The sequence below is a fragment of the Atractosteus spatula genome, chromosome 6 (assembly GCF_055471065.1).
Source record: "Atractosteus spatula isolate fAtrSpa1 chromosome 6, fAtrSpa1.hap1, whole genome shotgun sequence".
In the NCBI taxonomy this organism is placed as follows: Eukaryota; Metazoa; Chordata; class Actinopteri; order Semionotiformes; family Lepisosteidae; genus Atractosteus; species Atractosteus spatula.
The window spans coordinates 31,178,595-31,193,578 of record NC_142711.1 but is presented as its reverse complement, the minus strand read 5'-3'; the positions used below and the strand labels follow the sequence as shown (position 1 = coordinate 31,193,578).

Genomic DNA, 14,984 nt, shown 5'->3' with positions numbered 1-14,984 from the left:
ATTATTTAACAAGCTTTAATTTATAATAATCAGAAACTTAAAAAAATACTTAATTATTAGGTGTTTCTTGACATTTGCAACATTTGCTCCTCTTTAGACATCCATTGAGCTTTAAAAAATGCAGATATCAGGATTAACTACATTAACTGGATTATTTTAAAATGTAATAGCCATATCACCATAAAACTGTTTGTGCCTAAAAAAGGAAAAACAGACAGTAGAAAAAACCTGAAAAGTAGAAAAAAATGAGTTTTACAATTGAATTGTAAAATTGTATTGAGTTGCATAGGCTTCTGTACACAATAATATACTTTCATTTAAGAATTAAACTGTAGTGTAAACGAAAATTCCTACATTATTGTCTCAAACAATTCTAGGCAGAGATTGAGATTCCCATTCCAAAATACTTCATTGGTGATCGTGCTAAGGTCCTGCAGGACAGAAAAGAGATGCTAGCAAGAATTCTGGACAAGATTACAGTGGTGGAAAAGCCCAAAGTAAGTCTGAAGTTTGTTTTTCTATGACTGGTGAATTCTGTTGACTATATAGAATTTGTACTTAATGTTGCAGTATATTGCTACCAATGTATAGTCTAGGCTACCCATATCTTTTTTACTGTATCAAAATTCTTTCAAACAGTGGTACAGTACTTGTTTTCAACTAAAATAGATCATATTTCGGAAAGTTAAAAAAACTTTTAGGAAATAAAAATATATTTTATTCTAAATACTGCTAAAAATCAAAGTACAGTATGTATACTGACATAACAGTTCATATTGGGGATGGAAAAAGTAACTCTGATGTGTATGTCTGCGTTATGTATATTGTTTGATAGGAATGGGTATCATATTATATACAGTACATTTTATTTACAAAGCACCTTACATAAAGAACAATCTCAAGGCACTTGACAAATGTTATTATTTCCTTACTAGATGCTCTTATCCATGGAGTTTTGTCCTATAATACATAAAGTACATATAACAATATATCATTCAGATACAGCAGAAAAGTAAAAATAAAAAAAACAATGAAAAGCAAAACAGCGAGGCACATGCTAGAAGTGCCATGTATACATAGCAAAGAACAGAGTGAAACATATATTGAGTGGCAAAAATGTAGGTAGTAATCATAGATTACAGTGAAGAAGGCAAGCCATTGAGCAGAGTGCAGTGACAGCTGGGAGTAAAATGTTCCAACTGTGTCAGGGAGATTGCAGGTGCACTCTAAATGAATGTGTCTTGAGAAGATGCAGAGATGTGGTGTGGGACTGAGCAGTTCTGATTTAAGTGGGTAGTTCATTCTTCCACTGCAGAGCCAGGGATGTGAATAAACAGGGCTTGCACAGTAGGTGGGGTAACAGACTGTCTGGCAGAGAAGAAGGATCACAGAGTTGGGGAAGGATTGGATTATAGGGAGACATAAGGGACTGGAGAAATATTGAGGAAGAGTGGATAAGACAGCAGAAGGTAAATATAAATGTTTTGAAATAAATGTATACAACTAGGGAGCCAATGGAGGTATCAGAGTAACTGCATGGCAAGAGAGAAAAGACGAGCTGAGTAATCTGAATGAGTTGAAAAGGATGAATAACACTGGCCAGGAGTGGAGTTGCAATATCTCATGCAGTAAAGCACCAGGATTTGAACTAGACGTTGTATACACAAGAAAGTGAGGAAGGGGGGAATCCCGCAGATATCGCTTGGAAAGAAGCAGAGCATTAATTTGATTGGAATAGTGGAGGGAGGGAGCAAGAATTACACTCGGGTACCTGGCAGAGGAGGCAGTCAAATGGAACAGAGCTGGCGAGGCCGATAGAAATGGTAGAAAAGAAGGCCAGAATTAGATAGCTTTAATTTGAAATGACTAAGGGAAATAGTTAAGAGACAGTTGTTAATATGCAAGATAAATATATCAGGTTAAGGAAAAAAAGAAGATCCGAGAAACATCAACATAGAAGTTGTATTGAAATCTGCAGGAGGAGATTTAAAGTCCTAGGGCAACGGTGTAAAAAAAGAACAGCAGGGGATCCAGCACACAGCCTTGGGGGACCCACACACTGTATTGTAAAGCATTTTTCAGACCAGAGACCAAGCTATACCAGGATTCACAGAACCTGTGATTGCAAAACAGAAGCAGAACCAGGTTTAAACAGCGCCTAAAATTTCTAGGTCAGTACATATAGTTTGGTTAACAGTCTCAAAAGCAGCCGAGTTTTTACGACAAAAGAAAACAGCCCAAGCTGACAGGAGGGCATCACTAATTGAAAGAAGAGTACTTTCGATAGAGATTGTTGAGTGAAAGTGGTGGTCAAGCAGCTGAGACAGGTACAGTATGTGGAGAGCTGGGAATGTGATACCTGTCTGTGGTTTTATTTTTTTGGACAATTCTTTTATTTCTATTTATTTTAACGCCAACCCCACAGTGGAGAAAGGACAGAACAATTACATAACACAACACATAGATATTTTCTTGTGATACAAAATGTTCATTGCAGTCATTTAGTTAAAAAAAGAGAAAGAGAAAAAAAGGAAAAACATCCTTAGAAAAGGCACATAAAACATTACACCATCTAAGCTAGCACTGTATATCAAAATAATTATTCCAGGCCACCAATGTAGTGGTAGAGGCCAAGTGCAGCTGAGTCATGACTTTCTGGAAGCAAAATATGTACTGCAAATATCCTAATCACACACAAGAAATAACAAATAACTGGCGCAATCCAAAAAGTCATCCCTGCTAAGAAATTCTTTTATTGAGCACTGATAGTGTTAAGTAAGTGTTAAGAGAAACAGAAATTCAAGGGATTGTGGATGAATAGTACCAAATGTACAGTATAGCCCACATATTTCCATAACACAATAATTTTGAACAACTCCCATATAATGTAAATTCCCATTACTTGGCCATAGAGAGCTGGTCAGTAGAATCTGTTGATAACCTATCCTGAATTCTCCTAATTGGAATACTATAGCATATCTATTTTCACCATTGATAGCAGATGTGTGGTGAGTGCACTGGCACACTTTGGCTGCCATTGCATGATTCAGATGGGGGCTACACAATGGTAGTGGAGGAGGGAGTCCCCACTACCCATAAAACACTTTGAGTGGAGTGTCCAGAAAAACTCTATATACAGTACAGTAGGTGTGAGGAATCATTATAGCATACAGGACTATTCTCCATTCTTCGCTCACTATACTGAGTTCATAACATTAGAAGTGGCTTAATTGTTTGAGAAATATATGTTTTGTATATTGAGGAAACAACCCCCACTTTAACTGACATATATTCAGTTATAAATCCAACAATTCCCACAGTGGATATGGACGTATGAAAAAGAAAAACCTACAAGAGAGTATTTACTTTGTAAGTCCTAGAAAGAATGGAGGCAAGAATCATCAAATGTGTTCTTCAGAATAAAAAAAAACTCCTTCAGTCAACCAAGGAGAAAAAACAAAGAGATGAGAATTAGTACTGATCTGTAATTATGGCATTTTGTGTTCCAAATTTGGAAAAAAAATCATTTCTTCCAAAACAAAAAGGTGTTAGTTTCCCGTTCTAATTTTGGCCAGTGCATTATAAATTTTAATACCTAAGTAATTGAGGGTTCCATTTGTGGGTTTAGATGGAAATGAAAGAAGAGAAGAAGGATCAAAGTTGATTATATGTATATATTATATATTTATATGTATGAATATTATATATATGGCCAATGTTATATTTTCCAGACCTTGTGTGCTATCTGCTTGGAGTTTGTATGTTCTCTCTGTATTTGTTTGGGTTTCCTCTCACAGTCTAAAGATATAATAGTAGTTAATTGGCTTCTGGTGTGAGTGTGAGCATGACTGTGTTTTGTCTGTGGGTGTTCTGTAATGAAATGGTGTCCCATCCATGTTGTACCCCACTTTGTGCCTGTTGCTCGCTGAAATAGCTTCTCCCTCCCTCACAACCTGAAATGGATGAAGTGGTTAGGATGAATGTAATGTTTTAATTTAATATACAGTGGTGTGAAAAAGTGTTTGCCCCCTTCCTGATTTCTTATTTTTTTGCATGTTTGTCACACTGAAATGTTTCAGATCATCAGACAAATTGAAATATTAGACAAAGATAACACAAGTAAACACAAAATGCAGTTTTTAAATGAAGGTTTTTATTATTAAGGTAAAAAAAAATCCAAACCTACATGGCCCTGTGTGAAAAAGTGATTGCCCCCTAAACCTAATAACTTGTTGGGCCACCCTTAGCAGCAACAACTGCAATCAATCGTTTGTGATAACTGGCAATGAGTCTTTTACAGCACTGTGGAGGAATTTTGGCCCACTCATCTTTGCAGAATTGTTGTAATTCAGCCACATTGGAGGGTTTTCGAGCCTTAACCGCTTTTTTAAGGTCATGCCACAACATCTCAATCGGATTCAGGTCAAGACTTTGACTAGGCCACTCCAAAGTCTTCATTTTGTTTTTCTTAAGCCATTCAGAGGTGGACTTGCTGGTGTGTTTTGGATCATTGTCCTGCTGCAGAACCCAAGTGCGCTTCAGCTTGAGGTCACGAACAGATGGCCGGACATTCTCCTTCAGGATTTTTTGGTAGACAGCAGAATTCATGGTTCCATTTACCACAGCAAGTCTTCCAGGTCCTGAAGCAGCAAAACAGCCCCAGACCATCACACTACCACCACCATATTTTACTGTTGGTATGATGTTCCTTTTCTGAAATGCTGTGTTACTTTTATGCCAGATGTAATGGGACACACCTTCCAAAAAGTTCAACTTTTGTCTCATCAGTCCACAGAGTATTTTCCCAAAAGTCTTGGGGATCATCAAGATGTTTTCTGGCAAAACTGAGACGAGCCTTTATGTTCTTTTTGCTCAGCAGTGGTTTTTGTCTTGGAACTCTGCCATGCAGGCTATTTTTGTCCAGTCTCTTTCTTATGGTGGAGTCATGAACACTGACCTTAACTGAGGCAAGTGAAGCCTGCAGTTCTTTGGATGTTGTTGTGGGGTTTTTTGTGACCTCTTGGATGAGTCGTCGCTGCGCTCTTGGGGTAATTTTGGTCGGCCGGCCACTCCTGGGAAGGTTCACCACTGTTCCATGTTTTCGCCATTTGTGGATAATGGCTCTCACTGTGGTTCGCTGGAGTCCCAAAGCTTTAGAAATGGCTTTATAACCTTTTCCAGACTGATAAATCTCAATTACTCTGTTTCTCATTTGTTCCTGAATTTCTTTGGATCACAGCATGATGTCTAGCTTTTGAGGATCTTTTGGTCTACTTCACTTTGTCAGGCAGGTCCTATTTAAGTGATTTCTTGATTGAGAAAAGGTGTGGCAGTAATCAGGCCTGGGTGTGGCTACAGAAATTGAACTCAGCTTTCCAAAGATGTTATAAACCACAGTTGATTTATGTTTTAACAGGGGGGGGGGCAATCACTTTTTCACACAGGGCCATGTAGGTTTGGATTTTTTTTCCCTTAATAATAAAAACCTTCATTTAAAAACTGCATTTTGTGTTTACTTGTGTTATCTTTGTCTAATACTTCAATTTGTTTGATGATCTGAAACATTTCAGTGTGACAAACATGCAAAAAAATAAGAAATCAGGAAGGGGGCAAACACTTTTTCACACCACTGTACATAATTATAAAACACATAATAACCAGAAAAAAAACCAGAAAGAAATGTAATTATGCAACTGTTTTGAAATGATAAATTAGAATGAACCATTTAATAAAAATATGTTTTTAAACATTATTAATAACACAAACAGTGTTTGTGTACTTGATATCAATGGACAGTTTGTCTCCCATCGTACACAGTTTAGTCCTTGGAACTGTGCAAACTTTTTTTTCCCACAGAGCACAGGTTCTGATTTGGTTTGCCTCTTTGATGTTCCACCAGTGATGATGATTCACTGATGCTATGAAGTCAAGCGTTTTTTATTGAGAAAAAAAAATGACTTTTTGTATTTAAAGTTATGGGTCTATATCCCTGAAAATGAGATTTTAACTGCACATCGAACTGGATCTGCCCTGCTTAAATATCTTGTCACCCAAGTGAAAAGATCTGGCATGCCCCAGAGAACACACTTAAGTTTGCCTCCAGGCTGAATCAGCCCCAGCTGAGGATTGAACTCACAACCTTCTTAAATGCCTTTACCATTCTCTTGTATACTCAGCATGACAAAACTTCCATTTTGTGTTTATATGTCTTATTTTTCAGAAAATGTTTGTGTTTTAATTTTGGAATATTTTTTTTTCTTTTTGAACTACGCTGAAAAAAAAATATTTGTTTCTATTGTGTGTTTTCACATCTTGGTTCCTAGAGACAAACCCACACTGGAAGGGAACCTGGAAGTCAAAATCGGACACATTTCTTCAAAAATATCCATCTTCATGCCATTTGTTTTTTATCATGTCACAGACTACAAAGTCATGTACAGGAGATTTGGTACAAAACCCTCACCTGCAGCATCAAAAGATTGCTCGTACCCAAATTGCAAGTACCACTGTTTGCCAGAAGCCATAAGAGTTCTGGCTGGTTATTCCCAGCCTTAACCTCAGCAGGACTCAAGCCAATTCTGTACCACTGCCTGGGAAATCTAATTCATGGTCAGCTTGTGCCATGAGCTAGTTTTAAACTTCATCTGTATCATAGAGCTCAACCTAAACTCAGCTGAGTGCCTTTTCTAGAGTCACTCACTAACTCCCATTTTTCATTCTAAAGTATAACATTTGTGTAGGTTGAACAAGATACTTCTAGGTAGTGCTTCTTTGCAACTGCATTTTCCTTTCAAGGAGTTCCTATTTATCAGAAACAGTTGCATCATATACTGTATATGAGTTATTTCTATAGAAATATTTGCTTTATGTGAACCTAAGAAAGCTGCAAAGAAGTACTGTACAACTGTAATGTAGTACAACTATAAAGCAGAGGAGGTTTCAAGTCTTTGCTACCTTTAGTGGGATCTACTGCAGTCCACCTTGCTACAAAGGGTAGAGGATCTCTTGCACAAAACTGTATAGACATTTCTGTAATGTTTGATTTGGTGAATTTGGATTTTGGTGATTAACAGTGGACCTGTAAGAAAGGTTGCATACAAGAGGAGGCCAATGAGCCCACCCACAGTAACTCAATGGGCTGCCAGAGGCTAGTTCAATAAAAAAAGTATTTTTTAGTCTCCATATTAAATGCTTTTTTCTAGGTTTCCATTTGTGTCCTCTGCCTGTGAGAATTTTGAATAGTTGAATTGGGTCCATTTGTTCATCACTATAAACAACAGTTCTTTTAGCTTGACAGAATAAGATTTTCCTTTAAGCCTAGGATTCTCTCTGGTTTTTCTTCTCCGGACTGATTTTCTATAATGTTGTAACCAAAATTGTACACAATATCCTAAATGAGATCTTAATACTGAATTTAACAATTTTAACAAAACATCTCTTGATTGAAATTCTGCACTTTTTATTATATATCCCATCCTTATACAGTACAGTGTCAGAGTAATATCTGATGCTATTAATACAGTATATATGCTCTCTGAAATAGACAATATTACTTTATTCTGTTTGTAATCATATAACTTTTAAATTAATCACCTTCTAAACTAAGAGTAAGATTTTTATCATTTTCCTTCAAAACCCTTCATTTTCTTTAAAGTTGCATTCAAATATTTGTGGTATCCTTGAAGATTTTTGCTGTCCGCCCCTTGACTCTTGAAGAAGCCATCAAACTGATCCAGGTGTCAGAAAGAGCTCGACAAGGCCGGCTCAGGGCTAAGTTCATGAAGGAAATCCGTCGTGATGAGGAGAGACAGAGAAGAGCCAAGGATAAGGATGTGGTAGCTGCAGGCATGGATCAAGCAGCAATATGCATTCAGAAGGTGAGCAAAAACAGAAGTCCTACATTGAAATGGGGCCGTTCTAAATTATCGATAATGTTTGCATAAAATTAATACCCAAGTCTAGTTCAAGATGTGTACTTTTTTGTTTTTAATTTTTCTTTCCTTACAATTTGCTAAAAACATTTGTGACTATGCTATCGACTAATGAAATTTGATTTAAATTTGTTTGACACAAGCTGTCCACACCTGTGATGGAGAAGCATTCACTTCTTCTTGAAGAATACTTGTATAAAACTGAAATATAGTAATTTCTTACAGGTTTGTGTCTTAGATATGAAATGGAATTGATACAATTAATTAATCCTCTCAAAATGTGTTCATTTATGTGTCAAAAATATGTCTTACAAAAGCAGAACACAAACAATGCACAGTATTAGTCTCAGAGAAAGTGTACTGGACCTATCAATAGCTTATCAGAAGGTTAACATTCACACCATGTAATGGACTTTGCTTTAAAATCTCACTACATTAAGCATTGAGAATAATTAGTGGAAGCAGTAGTATCAAAAAAAGTATTCAGATTATGGTTTCCCATTTAGTGAAATTACCGTATTATACAGTAATATTTTATTCAAAATCTAAATTCTCAAATTGAAGACTATTAAGGATAAGATAAGTAATATAAGTAAAAGGAAAGAAAATAATCAAATATATTTGCGCAAGTATTCAGACCTGTGAACTTAATATTTGTCGGACTCACCTTTGACAGCAGTTACAGCCATAGTTATTTTTGGGACGCTACCAACTTTACATGCTGGTTTTGTGAAATATTTGCCCATTGTTCTTTGCAGATTTACTCAAGCACTCTCAAGCTGCTTGGAGATCACTTATAAATGGCACTTAAGTGTTTCCATAGATTCTCCATAGGATTCAAGCCATTAAGATCTTTCATCTTAAGCGTATTTTTACCTTGTGGGTCGTATTCCTGTTGAAATGTGAATTTTTATTCCAGTTGTAGGTCCTTTAAGATTTCCTAGTACTTTTGTTGATGAGATGCAAAACCTAATTCTGCCACCACCATGTTTTTTTTTTCAGTTTCTTATAAAATCCTCTTTTTAAGTGCCTAGGATATTGTTGTCCCATGGACCTTTTCTCCCATCTCAGCCACTGTAACTATTTCAATGTTGCTGTTGGCCTCCTTGAATCTTTGCTTGAAATTCATTACCTGACTGAGAGACCTTACAGAAATGGTGTATTTACTCTGATATCATGTGGACTGTTATTGCTATTATTGCACTCTGTGGCACTCAACCTATGGTTTAGCTTGTTAAGATAAAGTTATGCACCTAAGTTAAATATATGAATTATCTTTTTATTTTTGTTTTTTGCTTTGAATGTGTGGAGTAGGTTGTTGTACCAGTGAGGCGCCACTCCACTAGGTGAGGTCATTGCAGGCCCAGTTGTACCTTATTTTCTCACACATTTACTTACTTTATTTTCACATAGTTCTCAGCTTCAACCACAGACGCTATGGCACATACTCACCACTCACTCAAGTGGGGATATGTCAGGCATCTTTTGTTGCCAGACAGCCAGTGTCTGAACAAGCTTTCCCTGCTGCTCTTCTTACACAGTTGGGGTCCTTGTGTCTGCACTTTATGTTAATTAGGCAAAATAACAATTGTTTGTGAAACACAAGGTGTAGTTATCAGGTGTAGACTTTCTATTAACTCAGCAGGTTCCTCATTGGTTGGACATCTCTTAGGTAATGGGCAGTGACCATTGACCCATTGTCTTGAGTACCAGACTGAGAAGAGCCATGGTACACCACATTATTAGGGAAATCATTAGGGATTTTCAGAATTAACTCAGCTTTACAATGACCCTGTCTGTGTTACTGACTTCAGCTACATTTTACATTTAGTCCCAAGTGGCTTTGCGAAGACAACAGAAATTTTATTAAAAATTAAAAAAAAAAACATAATTCTTAGTGTAATAATATGCCTTGCCACTACAGCTGCAATGGTTTGTTTGGAAAATGTAACGATTCATCACCAGAATTAAATGCTTTTAAAAACTGGTCAAACACCTTCCATTGCAAGCAGCGATTGGCTTATAATAAAGTAAAAGTTCACTAGTGCTGAAGAAATCTCATGAAGCTTGTTTAAATATTGTCTTAAATTATAGTATGCACTTGTCTTTCACTAAACTAAAACTACATTATCTGAACTATTTTATATTAGGTTTGGAAAGGCTTTATACAGCGTAAGAAAACAAGGAAAGAAAGAGAAGAAGAGCTGATCTTTATTGGCATGGTGAGTACAACACAGAAAGGTTACAGACAAGAGTGGGCCATCAAAGCCCATTGTGCACATCTTATATTTAATTACTTTCATAAACAAACACCATATGAATGGGATGCATACTTATTTATCTATTAGTAATATTATGTTTTCTAGTATGCCATAAGGGTTATTTAAAGAGATGTTCTGCTAAAGCAAGGTCTTGAATAATGCTACACGCAACTGTGATTTTCCTTTTTAACCATCTGATGAAGAAAGAATCTGACTTTTTAATGACTATTTTAACTATAATACTTTTCAATTTTTCATACATCTTTGAATGTAATCAAATATAGATTGTTTTTTAGTAAAAAAAAATACTCTTATCTTGATGTTATGGTATTAATAAAATGAGGCCCATGTTAAGATTGAACAAAAAGAAAACAGGAAACAAATGGACGTTTCTTTTTGTGATTCCTCTAAAATTTTGTTTTTGTTTTACATCTGTAGATCGAATTATAGGCCTTCGAGATAATACATTAACAGAGCATTAGTGTAGTTAATTTCTGTAGAGTGCTCAATCTTTGCAAGTGCAGTGACACAGCTTAACATCTATCTGGTATACAGTATTCCACTGTTCTAAATTAAACTAAAATAAAAGAAAACACTAGATGGCAGTAGTTTATATAAGCGCCACTAAATGCATGCTTTATTATAACATTCAAACCCAGAATTAGCTAAATTTTAAATTCTTAAGATTTTTAATTTAATACTGTCATTTCACTGTATTCTCCATAATCTGATGTGCTATAGTGACGTGCTGAAATGCATTCTGCCTTTTAACACCATCTTAATTTATCTTTTCGTTATTATTCAAAACATTCTCCTTTGTTATAGTTTTTATTGAGAAAATAATATATTTTATCAATTTTATAGTATATGGTATAGTACAAGTATAGTACAAATACAAACTGATTTTAGAATAGAAGAATAGGACTTCTTGTTTGTGAGCAACCTAATAGAAATGACCTAATAGAGAACAAATTATTCCAAAGGCAATCTGAATTTTTTTTTAATGTCTAAGATATTTTTAGGAAATCACCTAGGAATGGCCTAGGTAATATCATGAGCATGAGGATAGTGGAGTGCCATTGAAGGCTCCTCTATTTCCTGTGTACAATCTGCATTTCAAAACAGTGTCCTGTCTACATTAGGAAGTCTCAGAAGGTTTAGTTCTGATGGCAGCAATGGTATTACTAAATAAATGCACTTTCCTTTATACAATGAGGAACCAAAGGAGCAAATCCATTTTGTTTTCATGTGGTTCCTTGGTCTCTGTTTTCAGGATTACTAGCTTTTATATTTTCTAATTGTTTTTATTGGAATATTTGGGCCCATCAACACATTTGATTGTTTGTAGCTTATTGATCCCAAAATCCATCTTTCATCTTTCATCAAAATCAAAGCTTTCATCTTTAAAATAACACATTCTAGAAATACAGATACAATTTTCTTTATAAATAACTGACTTCTTGTTTGCCTAAATCATTTATTGTACATTTTATTTGTATATGTTATTTTTTATTGGAATCATTTCAATGTGGTCTTGCTTTAGAAGAAAAAACTAATTCATACAAATAGTTGTCTGCAAACAGCTGTTAGCCTAAGAAATAACGCAGTATATGGTTGTCCTACCTGTGATGGCTATTCTCTTAAGTTTTACTTTAATCTCTAATCACTATTAAAATTGTATCCTCTTTTTCTTTATCATTTTTATTAACATGGATACCATTGAGCCACATATTTTTTTTTTTATTCCAGCAAAATATTTTACAGGTACAATATTAATATGTACTTCTAGATCAGTCAAAAGTATATAAATACTTATAATAAACATTGATTACCGAACAATACAACAAATAAGGGGTAATAAACACAATTTAAATAAAAATAACCAAAAGGAACTAATTGTAGTACTCTAATCAGAATCTAATGGATTTTTAATTTTTTTCTTACTTGTTACTATATTTTATTGTTAATTTTCAACTCATCCTTTTTCTGTCATCAGAGAAGGAAGTCAAACATCCCTTGCTAATGGTAGTATTTAGTGGTCTTTTTTTCTGTTTAATGATGTTCCCTTTAAATCTTCTGGTATTTTGCTAATGATACAATATCTATGGATATATTACCGGGGGTATGATGGAATCATTAATGATGGTGTTTTAAAAATGATTATGTTGATAATTTTGATGTTGGTTTCACGCTCTTTTCTACATCTTTTTTCCCTCTTCTCCTTATAGTAGTCATTGTTGTCTCCTTTTGAAAGAGTGTTATAAACACATTATGGATGGATACATTAGTGACTGATGCAGCGCCCGGGCTCGCATTGTTTTTGGTGTGAAAGTGCATCATTAGAAAATGTTCCACTTGGCGGGGAAGCGCGTATTAACTGCGCTCGCAATGAAATGAGGTCGTGATAGATTGTTAAAGTTATAGAAAGCCATTAGGTTGAAATATGAACCTCTCAATTGTCATAATGAAGCGGGGGGCTATTTGCGGAGCGATCAGTGCGTTAGGAGACAATTGGAATCCATAATGACAGACACAATACATTATAGGCAGTAAGTTTAGGGCTTTAAGGTAGAAGAAGTAATCATATCTGCAAAGGATGTTGTTACAGAGCTTCCATTAACCTATGGTTCAGGGTCCTGGGACTCCTCATTTATGTCAGAGCCCATCTGAATATTTGCATGGTGAAAAGTAAGGAGGGCAGGAGACAAATCAGACAACTCTCTCAACATGAGCTCTTCTCAAAGAACCTGCTGTGAAAATCCCTGAAGGCTTATACAAGGGCAGAACAGTCTAAGATCTACAGTATATCTGGTCAAGTCTTCAGGTTTGCAGGAACTGGATAAATAATATTATGAGGTCATTTCCATACTTCAGAGTGTACATTTAATGAAAGCAATGGATATGTTAGCATACAGTAAGTACTGTATATCAAGGAGCAGCAACACACCTCTAAGTCTTTGTTTCCTATTCATTCTTAATTGAATTTGATTTTGGTAAAGATCAATTTTTATTATTTGGTTACTGACATAAGATTAGCTGTTAGAAGTTTTTATTATGGATGGTGTGGAAGAAAGTGCTGAAGAACATTCTCTAAATATCGAAATTGCTTTTGTAAGATAAGGGAGCAACTACTCAGTTTCTTCAGCTCATTATTTAAAAAATATAACTAATATTATTTAACTGAAAAAAGTGTATTTTCTGTGTTGCCAAGTTGTGTGTATACAAAACATTTTACTGTTTTATTTTGTAGAAAAAGGGCAGCATGATGGAGCACTGGTTAGCATTACTGCCTCACAGCATGGGGGCTTTGGGTTTAATTCCAGAGTTGGAGTGCTGTCTGCTTAGAATTTTTATGTTCTCCCTGTGTTTGCGCGGGTTTCCTCTGGACGCTACAGTTTCCTCCTACAAGCCAATAATATACCAGTAGTTTAGCTTCTGAGAAAATTGGCCCTGGGTGTGAGTGTGTGAGTGTGCTGTATGTGTCCTGTGCTGGACTGGAAAACAATCTTTCTTCATAGACTTGATTATTAAGTCAGTTTTTATTTACAATTATACTGTATATTTATACTGTGTGTTGTTTAAGTATATTTCTGGGATTTTTTTAATTCAGATTTTTTTTTCCCAAAAGTGTGTATTTGTATTGGACTTTTGCAAAATACACTCAATATATGAGAATTTGACTGTGAGTTCAGAAACCTTAAGTGTCTTTAGGATTGTGTTAGAGATAAAGTGAAACTGAATTTTCATTCTTTAAAATGTGCTCAACAATATAGATTTAAACACTCAGCACAGATTATATTTTTTTGTTGAGCTTGCATGCATTTTTTCTTCCATATTTTTGATGGCAAGGTGTAGTAAAACTGTGGAAACATAAAGGATTCCCTTCTTTTTACTCTTATTAAGTTTTTCTTCTCAAAATTTCTGTTCTTATATTGCAATCCACTTAACATAAAGTAACTGCAAAGTAATCATGATTGTTCACTTAAATAAAGATATATCTACATATACAAAATATATGCCACTTACTGTACTTTTTATACATTAATCTAATGTAGTCAGCTACTTTAATCTTTGAAGTGAAATTCTCAGAAGAATTGAAGAATTAAAGTAGTATACTTTTGTGATTAAAGATTTAACAATTCTTTACTCTGACTATACAGTAACACAGGAATATACTGTAATAACAAGTCAATAATCATAAGAGAGTAAGTAAAGATTTATTTCGTGCTGAAAAGAAAATAGATGGAATGTTTCAGCTGTGGAGCCTTCTCTAGCCTGAAAAAGGAATGAAAGGAGGAATAAACCTTTACTTGTTCCTTTGCAGCTTATGCATGCTGACGTAGCTACCTACTGTACTTGAACTATCATAAGAGAATGAAATTTTTCATGAAATGAGATGAGCTCAAATGTCTGTAGAATGTTAGCAAATCTAAACATTTTTTAATAAATTTTTCACCTTTCATTGTAAGCAAGTTTATATTTTTTCCAGGCTGCTTAATTTTTTTTAAATTAAATTAGCCTCTACTGAAAATAAAGGTGAATGTAATTAATTTGGTTTCTCTGATTACTGCTTCCCAACATACTCAAATTAGAAATAAGAGACACAATCAGCAGGAACTAATTGCCTAATTACACTAATAAAAACAGGATACTCTTTAGCAGCAGTGAATGTCCAGTTCTATCACTATGTGACCTTGTTGAGGTTTACATGGAATATGTCCCTTTAAACATTTTCTTTCAAAAAGAAATAAAGGAGGGAATTGGGGGGTGGGGGCAAGAGGGGTGCTTGTGG

At 35.1% G+C, this 14,984-nt stretch overlaps 1 protein-coding gene across 1 annotated transcript in view; it reads left to right on the top strand.

The window, feature by feature from the left end:
- The window catches only part of LOC148832756 (dynein regulatory complex subunit 11), a 48,075-nt gene that overhangs the window by 11,275 nt on the left and 21,816 nt on the right, over nucleotides 1–14,984 (top strand). The window contains exons 3-5 of the mRNA XM_088918142.1: nucleotides 378–497; nucleotides 7,686–7,877; nucleotides 10,082–10,153. Of these exons, the coding sequence (XP_088774268.1) occupies nucleotides 378–497; nucleotides 7,686–7,877; nucleotides 10,082–10,153 (384 nt within the window). The remainder of the gene's footprint in view (nucleotides 1–377; nucleotides 498–7,685; nucleotides 7,878–10,081; nucleotides 10,154–14,984) is intronic.